The sequence below is a fragment of the Calliopsis andreniformis genome, chromosome 3 (genome assembly GCF_051401765.1).
Source record: "Calliopsis andreniformis isolate RMS-2024a chromosome 3, iyCalAndr_principal, whole genome shotgun sequence".
NCBI lineage: Eukaryota > Metazoa > Arthropoda > Insecta > Hymenoptera > Andrenidae > Calliopsis > Calliopsis andreniformis.
This window is the reverse complement of record NC_135064.1, coordinates 11935627-11955960: the sequence shown is the minus strand read 5'-3', so window position 1 is coordinate 11955960 and position 20334 is coordinate 11935627. Positions and strand designations below refer to the sequence as shown.

The 20334-nt window shown below is 39.3% G+C and overlaps 1 protein-coding gene across 4 annotated transcripts; it reads right to left on the bottom strand.

Moving 5' to 3' along the window:
• Positions 1-369: 369 nt before the first annotated feature.
• Positions 370-17171, bottom strand: Carpb (Carbonic anhydrase-related protein B). 4 transcript variants are annotated; one of them, XM_076393699.1, is made up of 11 exons: positions 15147-17171; positions 14884-14965; positions 14681-14792; positions 14345-14395; positions 13345-13673; positions 12082-12177; positions 11895-11961; positions 9517-9671; positions 2384-2512; positions 2246-2300; positions 370-1008 (listed from the first exon to the last, which is right to left on the bottom strand). In XM_076393699.1, the coding sequence occupies exons 3-11, from the start codon at positions 14742-14744 to the stop codon at positions 992-994; spliced, it is 963 nt and encodes a 320-aa protein (XP_076249814.1). In that variant the 5' UTR covers positions 14745-14792; positions 14884-14965; positions 15147-17171; the 3' UTR covers positions 370-991. The 4 variants fall into 4 exon arrangements, with proteins under 4 accessions (XP_076249814.1, XP_076249815.1, XP_076249812.1 ...); XM_076393700.1 differs by having other exon boundaries at positions 14681-14965; positions 16235-17171; XM_076393697.1 differs by lacking the exon at positions 14884-14965 and having other exon boundaries at positions 16235-17170.
• Between the last annotated feature and the right edge of the window lie 3163 nt (positions 17172-20334).

The following is a 20334-nucleotide window of genomic DNA, read 5'->3' as shown; positions in this document are numbered from 1 at the left end:
GCGTCCCGCTGACGTACCAAGGGGGTTAGACGTTGGAAATGGAGCCGAAGGTTTGAAGCCAGCCCTAGGACATCCGGACTGGGACCTGCTGAGACGCGTAGGGAATTAATTGCCGCCACGGAGTCGGCGGATCGATGGGAGAGGTCGAGGAAGCGTCTGAGGCTCCTAGGGGACTTTGTGACGGAGGAGGCCTACATTACCGACGCAGCACGAACCCTGCGAGCTGAGGAAAAAAAGGTTTCCCCGTGAGGGACTCTCGGTTGGTATCGTTTGTTACCTCCTGCAGTCAGTAAATGAGTGATGAAATAGGAAGGATGGATCGATGGGATTGTTGCATATAGAAAATAGGGTTTTGATGGTAGTTCGTACTTCCTTCTACGTTTTCAGCATTTTATTACAAGAATATAGTATAAACTTTCGTTCGATAGTGTCCGTGTGTATGCATGTGATGTGTCCGTGTATGTATGTGTGTGCTCACGCATGAATTTTTTTTATTATACATGAAGTCGCGTCTCCTTCCTGTCGAACCCCTATTCCCAACCCTCTCAAAAATCGCAGGCCACGATAGTCAATAGCTTTCAATAGTTGATCGATATACGTATAATAATATATATATATATTTTTGTGTGTGTGTAATCTTACGTTTACCTTATCTCCGCTAAATTGTAATCTCTCTTTCTATATATATATATATAGGTATATCTTCATTTTTTTTCTCATTACTGGAAACATACTTGGCAGTTCACGTCTAATAGTACAACGAAGCATTTTCATTTTCTTATCCTCTTTTCATCTCCGTTCTTCGTCCCGAATCTCAACGTCGACGCGCTGACGTGATCTCTGCTCGATCAGATCGACAATCGACAGCCGCGCGCTTTTATAATTGATATGTCAGTGAGTTTAGTTGTTTTAACAGCGAAGTTCCAGCTCATCCCAAGGAAAGCGTAGTTAAAATGCGAACGCCAACCGCCACTTTCGACGTTCGTTGGGGTTATTTCCAGCTGTTTGCTGTAACAGTAAGCGTGAAAATCATGGTAATACGTTTTAGTTGGATCAATTATTTACCGTTAAATGGTCCAATATTCAAAGGTTGGATTGGGTTGAGTTCATGGAACATACATAGTGATAAAAATGGATTCTGTGATCGCTTTTTAGTGAATATTGGTTATATAACAAATATATGATATGAGTAACGACGTGTGAGATAGAAATATTTTAATCGAATATATGATTTTACTGTTAATTGTTAATATTGACAATTTAAATATGCGCGAAACTGCACTTTGTACTTGGTTAATAAGAAAATTTCGCGTTAATTAATCCAACATAATTTTTGCTTTAAAAATTGAGCATATTTTAACAATAATTCTGTTGAAATAAAGCTTTGAAAATATTAGCAGAAATAAAATAATTGAGCAATATGTGGAATATTTACTTATAATTATTAGTGTTCACAAAACAGTGATAATGAGAATTTTCCTTCTAAAGAAGAACGATAGTCAAAATGACTATTAAATTTGAATATGTCTCTAAAGTTCTCAGTAAATTACACAACATTTACTTGAAACAATTTTTTAAATAATACACATATAAAGAGTTATAGAGGAGCAAAGTTCCAGTCGTATTGGACCGAAATGTATGACCAATGACGTTCCTCTTTCACTTGCTCCTGAGCGTCGGTTGGCGCTCTAGTGATACAAGTCAATGATAACTTCTTCCCCCTTAATTCTTCTGTGTATCTTTCAGTAGATGCATTATTTCAAAATCTTTAAAATTTTCCAATATAAATTACGTAAGCTTTATAAGCTTTATAAGCACTATCATTAAATGTATTATAACATTTCTCAATTACAATGTAGTTAATATTCCCCAAAAAGAATCAGAAACTCTCTCTTTGATATCAAATACAGATAACTGTACAAATTTTTCTTGATGTTCAAATGGTCTATATCGATACTTAATTCTGAATTATTCAAACACGATCTTACTTTAAATGAACACATTGAAGATAAATTTGCACTGAAACATTACTTTTACTTCGTCCCAATTCAGTTGTGTCCAATCGTGATGTTTGTCCATCAATTTAGCCTCTTTCTACATCTAGGTGTTCCATTGTTTACGCGAAAATAGAAATACACAGGACGAAATTGGGCGAAGCGCAACCTAGTTTCAGGTTTCAGCGAATATTCAATGAACCTCTCCCGTTTTACCTCCAACCAGCAATAGCGCACACAGTGTTTCATACCTTTGTAATATATCTCCCTATTCATTGTCGGACAGTTTTTCGCACTGTTCGGTTCCTAAGGAGAAAAATATTCAAGTAATTATTGATAACTATACAATACAGTATGCTATTGCTTGCAATTTTCTGTATTTTCCATACCTGAACATTAAAATCAATGTTCGTTCGAACAGGACGATGATGAAGCGGTTGCGGCGGTCTAAAGTTGTTTCCAAGAGGGGCGTTCGGATACTCCTTGTTCCCTTGCATTAATTCTCGCAGGGCGTGAAGCTATAATGTCAGAAAAATGAACATTCAGAAGAAACATCGTATAACTTTTACCCGCGGAAGCTTAATATATTAAAAATTCAATTAAATCAACTAAATATTCTGAAAAACTATGGAGAGACTAAATAAGTATCATTTTCCAGCTTTGACTGTATTTTTTTAGTCTTGTATTATACAGATTTGATTGTACACCATATCGCTTACAACATATGGGAAAAAACGTGGTGAAATTTTCTCCCGAAGGGTCTTTGCTTCAGGCAAAAATTTGTTTTCAAAGTACCTACAAAATTTTAATCACTGTAATAGGATCTACGACCTGGTGATAAACTACAGTATATTCGATACAACCCTTTCCTAATTCTTTTGAACCAACGAACCACATGGTAGTTAGTTAGTTTGCATCCCTTTGATGTCGTTGGTGCAGCTTGCTCCGAAAAACGTCATTTGCAAAGCCTCTAAGTCTTTAGCAAGTATAATCATTCGCATACTAGCCGTGGTGTTTCCGATAAATTTATTAAAATCCGTTGTAAATTTATGCACCTTCGATGTATCATTCACGAAAAGTGGTTGTTCGATTTTTGATCGGAACATGGAAGGTGGTAATTTCGGATGGAGTTGGAAATTTTGAGAATAAACTATCGAACTCAAGAGCTCCTGCTTTATAATTTAAAAGCTCGTATTAACTAATTTTTATGAACCATAAAAAATAGATATTCACTTTTGGGAATACTAGATTTTACATATAATAGTGTGTATTGTAAATAGTTAAAAAAATTAACTTGAAACGCCCTGTAAGTTTTTACATTTGTATCATTTATAATTCTTAAGTAATTTAATATATGTATAATATTATCTAAACTATTCCATCCTTTAATATATTACAAATATGTGTTTGTATAAATCTTTGTAATGAATCCTACAAATTTAAACATATGTTCCTTTGAAATTCTATAATATAAATTTTCTTTCTCTTAAGAAATATTGTCTTACACGTATGTTTAAGAACTTGAGCTATATCGTACTTGAACTCTCCGAATTCTTTACCTGAATTAAATTTTTGATCATATGAATATTTTGAATGTATTTTACGAAACTTTTATTGTATAAAATCTAAGCTAAACTACACTAAATACAACTTCACTAAAATACAACTTCAAAATATCCATATATTACCAAGTATTGTTTTTTAAGACATTCACAAGCATATCTAAAATATAAAATAGCACTAATAGGATCATTAAAGTAAAAATAAAATATATTCCTAAGATCTAGGCGATATTTTGAACATCTTCGATAGGCGGTAGTAATTTTCAATGCACGCTGACAAAAACATACAAAACTGTTTCTTTTAAATAAAATATTGAAACAGATTAAACTTCTTAATAGAATTGATACAAAAAACTGCATTCATGGAACTTTTATAATATATAACATATAACTCTTTATCTTCTTTAATGCAATGTCTGTGAAATTGTTGGAATTTAATCAATTTCCCTACTATTAAAATATACTAAAATGCTAATTCTCTGATAAATGTTAAACAAAAAATGGTGCAAATATATTTTCATTACCATCAGCTACCAATATCTATTGTATTAAATACTCACAAGTGACGATATTACATGTTAAACGATATTAAACGCCTGTACCTTACATCTACACCTAACATCTCTCTATATTTAAAAAAAAGAAATAAAAGAATCTTCTAAAGCAAGTAGCTAGCGACAGTCTATTTGGTCCACCCTGTAACGTACCCGCATTTTCGTCATTAATTATACAGAGATCGCGTTCTAAACGACACCGTGTCGACGTCACTTTTTTCCCCAACAACGTTTTCCCTGGGAGAGACTCTGTTCGCCTTTCGTTTCGTGAATAAATCGCGTGTACATCGTCGAGATTAATTTCAGAACCTGTATCCATGGGGCGCGTTAAATAATTACTTCCCCGGTGGAGCACGAAACATTTTTCACGACTACGATAGCCCAACATGTTCACCCCTTACTCGAAACTTTACGTATTCACGTCCCTATGAGTTTGTCTAAACGTGGAACACACTTTGTGCTGTGCACAATTTTTTCTGCACGTAGATGTCGGTACTTAATTTTCCGAGGAACTGGGTAGCAAGGAAATCAGATTTATGGCGGACGAGGCGGCCTTTGAGTCTGGCCGTTTGCAAATTAACTGTATGCCCTTTACAACGTTGCATTTTCCACTTTTCATACGAGTCAGATTACTCTTGCAGGTTAATTCGTATAATTTCCTCCCCTGTTTTGCAATTTCATTGCTCTCTTCCCCGCGAACGCTTCCAATTATCGAATTGCAGCTGACCAAAGACAACGCGTTTTTATCCCCATTTTCGTGAAACCCTCTATCACCTCGCATCAACGAATTCCACATCGTTTCCTTTCACCCTCGTCCTTTTTTCGTCCCCAAAAAACGATATTTCACGTTTTGACGCGACTGTAACTCACTCGGGGCGAATTAAAACGCACCGCGTTCCAAAATTAATTTATCGGTCGGAAGCGCAACAGCATGGAGGCCGATTGAACGTCGAATCGCGACAAAGGGCGGCCGCGACGCTTCCGCCGGAAGTGACTCGACTTCGTTCGTTATTGACTTCCATAGATCGTTCGATGTTGTTTTTTTTTTTTTTTTTTTTTTTTTTTTTTTTTTTTTTTTTTTTTTCCCGAAAGAGACGCAATGCTTTCGATGTTGTGCGCGCTGTGCTGTGATGGAAATCCATTATTTTCTGGAAGATAATAGAGGTTGTCGATTTTTCGATCACTCGGTATTAAAATATCCAAAGAGGGTTTGCCAATATGGCGGCGACGGCGCGATATGAAACGACGCGCGCGTCTTTGTTTCTCTCCTGCTTCTTTTTTCGATTTTCAAAAGTGCAACTGCACGTACAGTCTATACACGCGTTCCATTTACTTGATTGATCTTCCGGCGGATTTTCATTATGCCACGGCTGAAAACGTCGTTCTTCTTTGGTCGAGCGTTTTATATTCACGGGAAATCATATTCAGGCTGTAATTGAGATTATCGTCGCGCAATGTTCGCAATTATCGTGTATAATGGACGATATAAATGGCACGCGGAGAATGAATTCGTTGAATCGGTTGACCGACCGATTTAAAAATGGTTTTAAATATTCGGCGCTCTTCGGTGAAATTGTTTCCCCGTTTTCGGCACACGACACGTAAAATGCAAATGAAGTGCAGGACGCGTGATAAATTTCGAATTCTACGATATACGAGTGCAATTGGCTAAATTGTCTTGAACGGTCGAGAGTTTTAAGTGGATTTTTGTGTTTGATGTTTATTTGGGAGGCTTCTGCCAAGGATAACTAAAGATTCAAAAATTCAGACTGGATGAATGGAAATTGGTAGACGAACCAAAATAGATTTTGCTGGCAGAATTAAAACAAAGCAACAATCGTAAAGGAAATATTGACGTTCCGATAAACAAATAGAATTCTATTGTTGGCCAATTTATTGATGAATGCTCGAACTAAATAAACAGAAAATGGTAAATAAAATTGAATGAAAAGGTTTCATAAAAAAAAAATTGAAGTACCTTTTTTCTATGCTTTGATCATTCTGCAAACAGCTTATAATCTCAGCTTTAAAAAAGACAATATAGGAAATGAAAAATACACAAATTAGTTTTACTGTAACTTCACGTTTAAGTGACCCTGTGCGAAAAAGTTAATTATGAATGCTCTGTCTACTTTAAATGGAATTACACATACAGCGTGTTCGTTTGAAAACTTTACATTTTAGAAGTAAATATAATACGCTATATTGAAAAGTTGTAAATTTTGCTTGTAATAAGTTTTAAACTTTATCTTTCCCAGAGATAAAGTTTGTCCCAAAATGTTCGAAATGGGTAATTACACACACATTATAGCATGCAAACACTCGAAATTTTGGGAACAATTGCTCAGTTATTTCAATTCAGATAAAATTTCAGTGTGATTTTATTACTGCGAATGCACTATTGTTATGCTTGATAGTTAAATAAAATATTTATAAATGCATCACCACTGTAGAAATAATCATTTTATTATCTGAAGTTTCAAATAAAATAATAACGAATGTTATGAAAAGAGTTAAAATATAAGAACACTTGGAAGATTTGAATGTTGTCTAATTTTACATACTTCTATAGAAAAAAGACTATTTGAATGAGTAAATAAATACTTTTCTAATTAAATCTCGTTTCTGTTGTTATTTATACAAAAATTTGAAACAATAAATAAACGTCACTACACACTATTAATAATAGTAAGAATCAACCTCACCAATCGAAGATTACAAGAACTAACGTCACTGAATAATATTCGTCTAATTCTATTATCTAGCAGGAGCAAGACCGAGCATTCACTTTACCACCCAACAATACAATTTACTCAACTTTACTTCGTATCGTTCGATCTAAGAAGCGAAAAAAACGCATTAAGACATCAGAACGTAATCTCTGGATGATAAAGAACCTGCCGTGAACCAATTTCCTTTGTTCACCAGCCGTGCGTGCTACGCGAAATCATTAAAAGAACATCAGAAACTGCTTTCGTGCGTGAGCAACTGCGATCTTTCAAGTAGTCTCGCTCAAATATAATCCCCTTCCTTCACCAAACACTGACGGAAACGAAATGAAGCTCTAGAGTCCTGAGTTGCTTTCCCGATTGTCCCGAAAAAGGGAGACAACCTTGAAGAATGAGATACGGAGGTCAAAGAGCATGGGGTAGTTTCTTTGTAACACGAGCGTGAAATCGTGCAGCTAAGGGTGCAAACACACTATTATCGCGTCACGTGAACACACGTTACATACTATAGCAAACCCATAATGTAAGCAGACGTTTTTTTCTTTGCGTTTGACCTGTTTTGCTATAATATGAAACGAATTTCCTATAATATGTAACGTGGTTTCACGTGACGTGATAGTCACGTATTCGCACCCTAAAGGACATGGATGTCCGTGTTTTGGAAAGTAGGCGTTCCTAGGTAACGACCTATGCCCCATGTCCTTCTGTAGTAGGCAGCCAGCAAAGTTCAACTACAAAGCTCTCAGTATCAGATCTATGGCATTATCAATAACTTTGGGGTCAATGGGTCAATGTTCGTGCCAGCAAGTGGTTATTATAATACGGAAGATTTAATAGCGCTTTCTAAGTACCCGAGGTCATAGTACTCGAAACGAGATAGATGTGACAGAGAAGTAAGAGGATTATGTATATTGAACTTTGAAACTATCCCTGGAAACATTGAACTTATTGACGTAGAAAGTATCACAGGGATTTGTGATCAACTTCATGAATATATTTACATTTACTCATAAATAGTACAGGGCGTTTAATAATGGATGTCAGAAACTGTAAGAAGTCATTCTACATGGCAAAGTAAGAGAAAATGAAGAATGACAAAATTACTGATGTCTTCATTTCTAGTTATTAATTGTTGAGAAAACGTCTACGAAATGTGTGAAATGTGTCTGACTTCGTGTCTCATTCTACTGACGTTGCTGCGTCTCACGTGATTAATTCACGCTGGCAGTAGAATAAATCTCGAAGTCAGACACACGTTTCGCACCTTTTTAAATATACCTAGTTCGTGTATATTTAACAATCAATAATTTAGAAAGGAAGCCGCACACACAATTTCGTCATTCTTAATTTTGATCATATTTTATCATGTAGAATCACTCCTTAAACTTCAACTGGTAGACAAGGACTAAGGGAATATTTCAGTTAAATTCAACACTGATGCATATCTAATCTAGATCCAGTTCTGACGTTATTAATATTACATCTTGAATTATAGGTATCAAGAGTCTAGGAGGAATATTCTTATCAAAAGTGTAATTAACACTGCTAAAATCTAGATAGTCAAAAATGATATATGAGTGATAAGGGATTTTCTACCATCTCTTGGTTGCCAAATTAATAAATGTCAATGTTACTATATATGTATATACAATATAATTATAATTCAAATGTAGAAGAGGATGTGTATAGAAGCAGAACCTACTAAGAAATTAAAACAGTAATGTAATAAATTTTACCAAAGAATTAAAAATTAATAAAACCATAAACACGCTGTCTATAATAATTTTGTTATTTTCTTATGCTTTACACATTGAATGTTTGAATAGAAATAAAAGAATGTATAAAAAACAAGTGACTTAGCGATAGAAAAACAGCTAAGCACTATTAAGTATGAAATCAATGCAAGTTATTTTTATATATGCCATTTTCACGTGTCTCTTTCTTTATCAATAAAGTGTCACACATTCAGACTCGCTAAATATAAAAAAATAGAGAAGTGATACTTCGATCTCAAACATTAGTCGTGGTCTGACGACACACGGGTACAATCTACTTTAGTCGAATTTTCACATTATTTCTTGACTCAAATCAAATTTTTCCACTCCAATATTTTTATAAAACATTTTATAATGCCAATTCTCAAAAGCCTCGTAAACCAAACACATTGAACAACTCAACAACAACAAAAAGTAGTTCAAATTTAAACTTCTCAGACCCATAATTATTCATCTCAAAAATATCATCTAATATGAATCTCGGAGCAGTTTCATTACGCTAAAAATAAAATTCTTTAACTTATCTATCCATTACAAAGCATCAGATTCGTAATTCAAGTAATCCTCAATTCTCTCTACATCAACACCTCACTATCCAGGCTCTACATTTCAATTACACCAAGGTAATATCAACTAATCTACTTCTCTATTCAACAGTCGTACTGGGAAATCAAAAGGACTACACTTTCCCAACTCCCAAACTTAAATGCAAGCTTTCATTCAGCCCAGGCATCGAGTCAACTCAAGGAACACTTCCCACAGAAATGAGGCTGGGATATTCTAAACTCGAAGCTGAAAGATATCACGTAAACCGAGGATCGACTGAAATTCAGCGTAACTAACTAGCTCAACATTAGAACTGTTTGTCGGCGTTGAAAATTAAGGAGCGTGACGATTTTCACCTGCTGCTTGGTGATGTATATCGGCTTGTTCAGGATGATCCACGTGGTGGTCTCGTGGCAGGCGGGCATCGTGGTGGAACCATCGTACGTCATGTAATATTTCGTGTCTGGCAGGAGTTCTCTCACCACGAAACGCTTGATCTCCATCGTCTGGCCTGCGTGCAATCGGTTACGATCGATAACGACGAGATAACGACGGAACATCGTCAGCCATATACCTACCCTAATTAGCGTTCCCGTTCCTCTGCACGCGCCATCATCGACGCCCGATAGAATTTTCGCCCCGACACGTTCCCAGAGTCGGTTGCATCTAACCGTGGGTTACTTAGCTAGGGTAAAAGTTCGCGTGCTCTCAAGACCAGACGTAATTTCGAGCCGCAAGTTCGCGAGTTCCCGTCGCGATCGCGTATCGAGAACAGCGAGGGGACGCTCTGCAAGTGACAGCGATTTGTGTTCGAGTTTCAAGGCGACGCTCGTTTTCGACAACTTTCTGAGAGACGCTTCTGGTTTATGCTCGCCTCGATATCGGGCCACGCGTGCAGAGGAAGCTGGTTCGTTAAATAGATCGCCCGGCTGACGATGGTTCAACTTCTTTATGTAGGTTGCTGGTCGTAAGCTTTCAAGCAGCCCTTAGTAAACCTCTTAATGGGGTCCTTGTCTAAGCTTCCGCTGAAGTCGCTAGTTCACGTGCCTCGACTTTTCGTTACAACGGTTTCAGAGCAATGACTATTTTGAATTTCGTTTCTTTTTTTTTTTTTTTTTTTTTTGAAACTTTGCTTCGCTGGTGGAGTTTGGTCACCGCAGAAATGATTATTTTGTCGGTAGACACGCACGCGCATTTTCTTTGATCCTGTTCGCGCTTCGTGTATATTCTTTAAAATAATGGGAAGCGAGGAAATTGAACCAATTACTAGTAATCTCCAGCCACTCAAAGAGCGACGGTGTTGCGCGAAGAACGTTACTTCAAAGGAGAATTTAATATCTGGCATCCCTTTGTTGATTAACCTTCAATTTCCTTCGCGAAAACTACTACTTCCGTGGCTTTTTTTTTTAAATCTTTTTGACCTACTCCTACTAAATCTGTGGGGCCTGAAATAATTATCGGCTACTTATAGTAATAAGAGGATTAAATATTGGAGGAACTTTTATCTGAATAGAGGGATTAACTCTCAACTGGAAGAATAATGACCTCTTGTATAGATGTACAGTAAAAGTGTAAAATTTAGTGAATATACATACTTGGAAATAAATGTATGCATTTACGAAATATTGTAATAAAAGTCCTGAGTAAATATAGAAAAACCTACTATTCTCAATAAATATATTCATTTACTGTGTAGAAAATTGTTCCAAAATATTACAAAACAGCGTAATATTGCAAGTCTAATGTTTTAATATATGTTTAAAAAAATGATAATAGAAACTTAAGAACATTTTATTCGATAAATGTATATTTAAAATATAAATCTTCTATAGGATAGTGAACATTATTATTGATGATAACTAATACTGCTCTACATACTGCAACAATAATGTAAACTGTTATTAGGTTTGAACTAAGTCCTTGCTACTTTTTTGTTTGTGCATACTTTTACTAAACCAAGCATGAAAATGTATGCTTTCGCTAATAAAAATTTAAATTTCATTGCTTATGAATACGTTTACTTCTCAAATTAGTATGTATGTGCATACATTGACTAGTAAGCACATTCGGTTCACTGAATTAACACTTTTACGATTTCAGATTATTCACATTTGAAATTGAAAATCCTTTGACTCCTTACACGTTTATGCCCAATTTGCTGAAAAAAGCTAATAAATGATAAAAATATTCTACATATTCTAGACAGTAGCAAACAAAACCTGCGTTTCACTAGAGGGATTTTGTCACTAAATTGAAAAAAAAATGATAAAAATTGCCACTCCCATCTTCTAGGGCTTAAAGCGTAAGCACATATGTCACCTAAAGAACCTCACTGAACCATAAGATATCAAAGACGAATTTCGTCGCTATCAGCTTGTAACATTTTATACGACCCGGCTCATAAAGAACCTCGATGACCCTAAAATGCGAAAAAATTGCTTCTACCTTTAATAGTCTCCGAAGGAACAGCTTGCAACATATAATATGAAACATATTACAAGCATGTACCTCGACAAATTGTATTTTCTCTCCATCTTATTAGCGAGGACCAAAACTATTCTACTCTACCAGTTGAGAGTTATAATAGGCTGTCTCTCCGAGTTCCTTTTTTCATTAAAAGCACGTAATATTGCAATGGGGTTGCAAGACACGCCGAGACTCGAGAGACTGGAGAAACTCGAATCTAGTCTAGCGTCTTCTCCCGTCGTATTAAATTACCGTGGTGCTCGCTCACCTCCGTATCTGATCTGATCCAGCTGTTCGGTGAATACCCGGAGCTCTGGGTTCGAGAGGTCTCCCACCTGAAAGCCAAACGAAGAGAGGATATCTATGACGTATCGCTTGCTGCGATCTTTCCTGTCGTCGGCGATCCGATCTATCGCCTTCGGATTATGGTAGAGAAAGAGAGATTAGACATGTACCTGAAGCAGTAACGACACCGCCACGATGCCCTGCGCTCTGTGCAGAGCATCCGAGAAATTGTTGTATAGCTGAGAGTTGAAGCCGAATATTTGCAACTGTCGGAGAGAAAAATGGGATTATGGTTAAGAATATTTAACGACAAGAGGGAAATAATGTAATGGAAATTAAGAGAAAAGGAAAGAATTTATCCATGACAGTGTGAATTCTTATAAATACTAATGCAATCCTTCACGCTTAGGGTACAAAAAAGAATTTATAGGCAAGTTACAAAAATTGTGAATTTTTCGTACGTTACTGTAAATTATTTTTTGTAATGGAACCACCACGATGTGATCACACTATCTTATAGTAGTAAGAGTATATTAGCTGAGAGTTAATGGAATGGCAAGCGATAATATTATGGATGATATGGCGTTGAGAATACTACTTGAGATAGTGCAAACTTTTTTGCGACTATATAGCTATTGCTCTACATTAGATCACTTGCCATTTCACCTAAATGTGTCCTGAATTGAAATTTAAGTAGTAATCTGATATCCTCTGAGAGGTTCTCGTAAACTATCAAGGTCATCAACAGATTCTTATTCTCTAAATTAGAAAATCATGATTTCTAAAGTCCTAAAATTATAATTATTGTTGAAACATTCACTAACAGAACTAAATTCGAAAACTAAAAACATTTAGAAATTAGGGTTCTATTTTTGAAGATCATAAATACAGAAAAACACGACTAATCAATTTCTAGGTCCGTTTGATAAGAATTCTACTGAAAGATTACTCCAATCGATATAATACTCTAGACTCTAGACTGTCGATAGAGTCCTGCTTTCTAGGTTAAAATCTTAAACACTAATCTCAATATAGGGAACTTTCAACCCGCTCACATCTAAAGAACACAATATTTCGACTTTTCACTTGAAAAGGTGCTGATAAGTCTTATCGTTCGAAAATGATTAAAACAGAAAATGGAAGCTTTTCGTTAAATTAATGCTTTAACTTCGTGCAAAATTAAACGATCTCATTCCTACAAGAATGTCGTTCGATTACAAATAATTTAACCCTCAACAAGTACGGTGGAAATATAATATATCTGTTATAATGAGATTGCCGCGATTTCATAATGAATTACTTTTTGTAAATTATACCAACTGAAGATTAAAAATAACAGAAACACAGGATATTTTACGTATACTACCACCTGGACCTCATATAGATATTTTAATAAAAAAAATGTTAACTAGACATAAATCATCGTTACATACCTCCGCTGGAAACGCATGTCCATCGACGGTGTGCTCGCTACCCTTTCGATCATCCAATCCGAAGTGGAGATGGATCTCATGGAACTGATAGCGATAGCTCAGAGGTCCGCCAGAGATGTTCACAGGATGACGAGTGTCATTATCTACCGCGAACACTACACTGTGGCCAGTGTTGGCGAGGACACCGCCAACTCTGTGCTTGTCCAAATGAAGAGGCTGTAGATTCGGGTCGAACAGGAGCCTAGACGGCTCTAGGTTCACTGGTGATTGTCGTCTGCCCTTATTACAAAGCCCCCAGTCGGGATTGATGAGACCCCAAAAGCCGGGACCTTCAAATCGAAGCAATTAGAGAGTGGAAGTCGTTGAAGGAGCATGGATTAACGCATTACCCGTGAGATCATTAACGAAACTAAGAACTCCAATTTTCGAAATTTGCAGAATTTCGAGGGGAACGTTGCCCACAGAATTGAAGAAATGACATAAGACCGTGGAATTACTACCTGCCTTGAAAGTTTTATAAAAGCAGGCTTTAAAACAAGCTTTGGATTTTGCAAAACACAAAGATCACAAAAAATATCCCAACACCAAGAAAATCTAATTTCGTGTTCGTTGATTGAAACACAAAAAATGATCCTATGATAAAAGAAGAGAATAGATTTAATTATTTATATTAATAATGTTTAATTAGAAAATGCACCTACTAAAAGCAAAAGAAGTTGACTTCATGATTTGTCTATTCGGACTCTACAAGTCTCCTTAAGATAAAACAAAGGGTAAGTTTAACTAGAGACAGAATTTCATTAGCTAAGCTAATAAATCCCAAAACCGAAAAAGAATGATTTTCTGATTTGCTAAGTGATATTTCAAGAATTTTTTAAAAATTAAGCAGACAGCGAATTAACTAGGCAAAGAACTTAACTGGTTACATTAATAATATATAACTAATCACGATATTAATTAATGAGCGATTAATATTGTCTATAAATATAGAATTCCTTACCGGAAATACCATCATAAGTCCACCACGCTTCCCAGCTGACAGGCCTAGATTCTGCAAATAGTTCGTTATCAAGAATCCGCGCGATGTCATTTATGCGCGTACCAGCAGTCCTTAACCTAGAACTAGTCACAGGTCAAGTGACAAGGATATTTGGCCACACTTCACCAAATAACAAGCCACTCGTCTCAATTATACACTTTCCTTGTGCCGAGAATAACAGCAACAGTTGCGACCGAGTACCTCGTGTCCGTCTGCCCAATGACAAGTTCAACACCAGAAGGGAAACTAAACAGGTTAAGAACCACTGATAAAAGATTCACGATCTGATTACAATACCTTGTATCAGAACGATCACGAACACTCCCCAGGCGCCCAGGAAGACGGAACTGAATGGGGCCATTCCTAGCGTTGAGCGGTCTTCGTCAATTAAACATCATTCGGCTTGATTCTGTAGGAGATGACAGAAGAAAAAATGACACAGCTTAATCGAAACACGATGGAACACGTGTCTATCGCGTTCCTTCCACGTGGCAACGCACCATGTCCCCTAAGTTCGTCTCTGTAGCTTCAGAAGAGCGTTCGACCGAACAGCAGGGATCGAGGATGAGGTCTGCGGGCTACCTAAGTGAGAACGTTGGGGAAGAATAAGGATAACATTGGGATCGATCCGCGAGTACACGGGAATGTCAAAGTAACAGCCAGAACGTGTAGACGCAGAGTGTGACTTAATTGACAACGTCACGCGACCGATTCGACACCAGAACTCCAGTTTCACGGAGCAGACAGAGGCTACCGAACTTACTTGCTCAGGCTTGCCGAGGACGACGCGTGCCGGCGCTGATAAGAAGAGCGGCTCAGACAAGAAAGAAAAGACAAATCTGCAGTCATCGTTGTCGGGAAGGAAGCTCGAAAGGGGGCGGGGTTCCTCTACTCGATCCCCCACTATGGTTCGTTCTGGAGTCCACTCCACCCCGTTCCACAGTACTCCAACGGTATATTCTTAGGTCAGGAAAACCCGAGAGTGGACTGCCTTCGAGTACCGATCGATCGATCCCGATCTCGTGTATCGGGGATGTTCTCTAGGCTACGCTGGGCGAGATCGCGATAAGAGCACTTTGCGAGTACGATGACTCTGCTCTCATCGCCCGACCCTCGTTTTTCTTTCGTTTCTTCATTGAATTCCGCCGACCTGTCACGCTTCGACCTATCGATTACGATTGTTTCGTTCAACAACGCGCCTCCTGGCGTCCTCTTAATTCCTTCAAGGATACCACTAGGATACCTAATGAGTCTTAATGAGTTTCGAGTGTTCTAGGTGAAAGGAATTTACTGAGCTACTTGAGGTGCACTCCAGTTATCTAAATAGCGACAAGTCTTGAGGATGTAAATCAGAAACGTATCTTTTATTGGTTACTACAAAACTATAGAAACTCGGAAGGTTTATGCGCCTAGATTTGAGACGTGCATCCATTGCTAAATGTGTAACTGTCTTTATTCCTACTACTTTTGCGACTTTACAGTATTCCTCTGTTCGGGAGACATAAAACTTGCCAGGGATTATTGGATGCGATGCAACTAGTCAACTGTACTTAATTAGATCCTATTAGACATGATCGATATTATGAAATTTGTGAACTTTCTAGCCGACTGATGGGGCTCAGACCTAGAACAATTCGACTCGAGAACACGCACTCCAAGTGTTCCAGCATTACTCAAATATCGCAGACCAAGTTTCCAGTATCTGGAGATGCTCGAAAAGTTTGTTGGAGAAACAAACACGACGTTCTTCCCTCTTTGTTATCTAGCCAACAGTGGAAACCCTCGTCTACAGCGACGAAGGGGACCAAACAACCCTTTTCACCCTTAGCAAAGTGCAGTGACTCGACTCACGGTTTTCGTTGATTCCCCTCCCGCGTCGACTCGTCCCATGGAAGGCGTCCAGCTAGCTTTGAAACAGTTCAACGACACCTGGACCGTTATCCTTCTACAGAAATAGGACAAGGGCAGCAAGAACGGCCATCAGAGGTTAACACTCCTGTCGGGGTGCACCGTACACATCCCGTGCACACACTCGCGCACACGTAACGCACTAAAGATCCTCCACTAGCTGGAGGATCGGGGAATCGGTCGACGTACGAGAATCTCCGGTTATTCCTCCCCGGAAAGACGGGACCCTCTTCCACCTTTCCGTCACCGGTTCGGGGCTGAGCGAATCGCGGAAAAAAAGCGTGAGCGGCGCGAGGAGAGACAGAGGTGAGCGTAGGGTCGACCGCGCGCGACTGGTGGGAGGACGAGCGTGCGAATCGATCGGCGAAACGCGCGATGGTGCGGCCAAAATTTTCGCGTGACGAGTAAACGGGTATGGCTCCTGCGGAAATCAATAAATGGCGATCACAGGGACAGGGATCCTTCGGATCCTCCGCGGCGGGCGTCCTGTACCGCGACTCGATCCTCGGAGGCGAGGCGCGTACCAGCGAGCGCGAGCGGTTTTCTTTCAGCCGATACTGACCGTGGACGACGAAAAGGACGACGTCGCGTTCTTCCACCGCCTCCTCCTCCTCCTCCACCTCCGCCGCCGCCGCCGCTTGTACCGTTCGTACGAGGGAGCAGCGGTCACGACACGCAACCAGCACGGGTCCCAGCAGAGTCGGGATTCCGTGAGGAACGCCGCTCCAGTGGCGAGTGTATAAGCGACACGGGGCAGCTCTTTCGCTCCCACCGAATAATTTTGTTAAAAGCGCGGCACGCCGCCTCGCGAAGGAACGACTGCCCTACAAGAGCCGGACCGTATACGTTCTTCCTTCTCCCTCTCGCCCTCTCCGATCCGTACTCCATCTAGATCTCCGTTGGCTTTCCTGGATGCCGGTGACGCGCACGCGCCGCTCTTCTCTACGCTTCCTCTCGCTCTGCCGAGCCTCGTTCGACCCTTTGCCGAGCAGCTCGTTCCCTCCTTCTCCGACCGTTCCTCGTCGTTCAGCCACATCGATGCTTCCGGCCAGCGGAGGGAGAACGAGAGAGCGTTTCGCGCCTACGCCGCTCTATTCCTCGCGGAGAGGACGTCTGCGCACTTGTAGGACGAGGCGAGGATGGAAGGTCCGAGGGCTCCCTTCGCCCGAAAGGATACGCGTCTCTATACCCGGTCACCGGATACTTCCCTCCACCGACGCGATCTCTAATGAATCGACCCTTTCGAGACGTTTAACCCTCTCCCTAGAACATCCACCAGGATAATCAATGGGCCCGAGTGGATGTTATCGAGTCACCCGGACAGCTGAATTCGTTACCGCGCGTTCGTAGTTGGCCACGTTCCATTTGTAGGTATTAAACGGCTCTATTGGCCATCTTAGACAGCCCGTGATCTGGGGGAGCATTTTTCAGGATGGAATCCACCGCGAGATGCTGGACTTCATGAATATCAATAGCTCCTGGAGGATTAGGCTGCTGATGGCTAATTGGCCTGATCCCCGCTGCTTGTTATCTAGGGCACTCTACCTGCAGCCATTATACTACTTGAACGCTGCTGGAGTTCTATGAAATCCATCGGACCACTTGGAATTTCTTGTCTGAGACTATTTTCTCGTGAAAGTGGTACATACCTGTTTGGAACGGATTAATAATTATCAACAAGTATCAATTACATTCTATTATTTCAAGTTCTTTTATTCTACCTAGAAAAATCCTAGAATACATGAATCTTAAAAACTCTGAGTTCGCAATTGCTATTTGCTTCTTTCTGTGTTAAATCGAATAGGTAATAACGAACTTTTACCGTTTCTGAATCTCTGTTTTTAGATTACTGCTTTCCATATATATTTCTGCTTTCCTCTATCCTCAATGCCATATAACTTCCAATGATATTATTAAAGCATCACCGCAGTATTTGTTTCCTGAAATACGTTGCTCACAGCGTGACAGATAAGCATAACACTTTTTATTTTGATTATCATCATAGCTATCATACGATGCCATCGCGTTTATCGCTTTTTTTTTCCTTCGTTCCCCTCGACTCAACCTAGCACACCGATTAATTCGATCAATCATTCCCGCGTCATCCGCGCTGGCAATGCAATTACGTGCCTTTGATCAGACTTTTCGATCGGTTTTAAGCGACGACGCGACGACAATCGACAACCAAGGCGGAACTCGTTCGATCAGGGACATCGTAAGGTTGTCCGACGACGATGTTTGCCCGTGATCTTTTCGCGAAAAGGTCGATCCGCGGGATGGCAACAGGGGGAATCACGTCTTCGCTGTTGTTGGCGTTCACGTGACCAGGCCAGGATATCTCCGTGTGGATACAGCGAAAAGCTCCCGACTCGTCGACCACGGCGGAGCCGCTTATCGATTTTCAAAGCGGCATTGCCCGAAACGCCTCTCCGTTCCTGCGATTCGTCTGTGCACGTGAAATGAGATATTACCTTTTTCAAATTTTCGTTCTATTTTCTCTGCCATACTTCGTATAGATCGCACTGTTCTTGTCGGTTGAATATATTTCGAACGTCGATCGGACCCTTGTCCTACAATCGACGAGAGAATCGAGTTGAGAGACTGTCCACCACTCATCCTGATAAGAACCAGTCCTTTTATTCGTCTTCTTAGCTGTTAGCTGGGGTGTTCAATGTTGAGCTTTGTTTGGTCAAAGCAGTAATGGAATTGAACTTGTCGTCAGTGGTTTTTTTTCGTAGAATATTGCTTCTAATCAAACTCGTTTTGCTGTGAATAACTAATAGCATAAGTAACTAATATTTAAAGTTTTTATTTCAATCATTAAAAAAATTCTCATAAATCATTCTTTACATATAACACTTTGATATTTCATTCGAAATATGAAAGCAGCTAAAAAGTGGAAATAAAGGATTCAATTTTCATTCAGAGTAGTGATGGTTTAGAACGTACCGCGAGTATTTTTGTTCGCTCTGATATCTCTTAAATATTACTTTAGCTCAAACGGGACACACTATATTTACTATGGCTTCGCAGTACATAAGAATAGACTTAAGTAACCAGTTATTAATATAAATTTTTACTTTATTTGTCACTAAATGTAATCGTCAGAAATTATCCTTACATACAATATCTTTGATAAGTTCCTCGAACTGTTCATAAAAATAGCAACAATGTAAAAATCGAAAATTCAATTTTTTATTGAGAACAATAGATCTGAACATATCACGAATATCTTTGTCTGATCATGCGCAAACATGCAGCTAATTCCAGCAGACGATGCTTTCATGAGGGAAATAATTAGTGAAATGGCATACCACTACTGCGTACCTATTCTCCATCCATTTTCCATCAGTAACATCGTTTATTTGAAATAACGATGACTCAGGGCCAATGAAAGCCGCGTCCCTCTTAAAATAGGCTATAGAGAGGCAAAGTTTCACCGCGGAACCGGAAGTTTCGACCACCGTAGGAAGATCGTGGTCGATTCCCCAATGCATCCGAATGCACGCGGCTGCAACTGATTGCTCGCGTTCCATCGCGCGATATTGAATTCGCTGCGAAACTTATGTTTGTTTTATTCATGCCGACTGTACGACCCCAGGCTGGCCAACTGACGGGACACCAATGATTATGGGTTATCGATGCTGTTCGACGTGGCCAGCTCATGGATATGCAAAAATGGCGTCCCCTTGCCCCCTCCACGTGCTTCCACGCGACGAGATATTGGCTTGCATGAAAAATTCGGTGTTTGACGAGCCGTGGGCGAGAAACGAATTCGTTTTCGTGTCACGGGGGCTTTTTCCTTCCCCACCCCCTTCACTGTCCACTGTCTGGTGGTTGTATTTAGACGTTCGTTGAATCGAATCGAGTAATTTTTCCGTTCCGCTTCCCCTTTTTTTCCTTTCTCATTCCCTCCACTGCGTTTAGACTAGAGGATGTTTTAAATCAACTTCCAGAATCGATGGTGGCTTTTTAATTTGTTTTTGTTGAATTTTTCAGCGATACCGCCGAAAGGAAGAAATAAACTGTGAATCGATTAGATG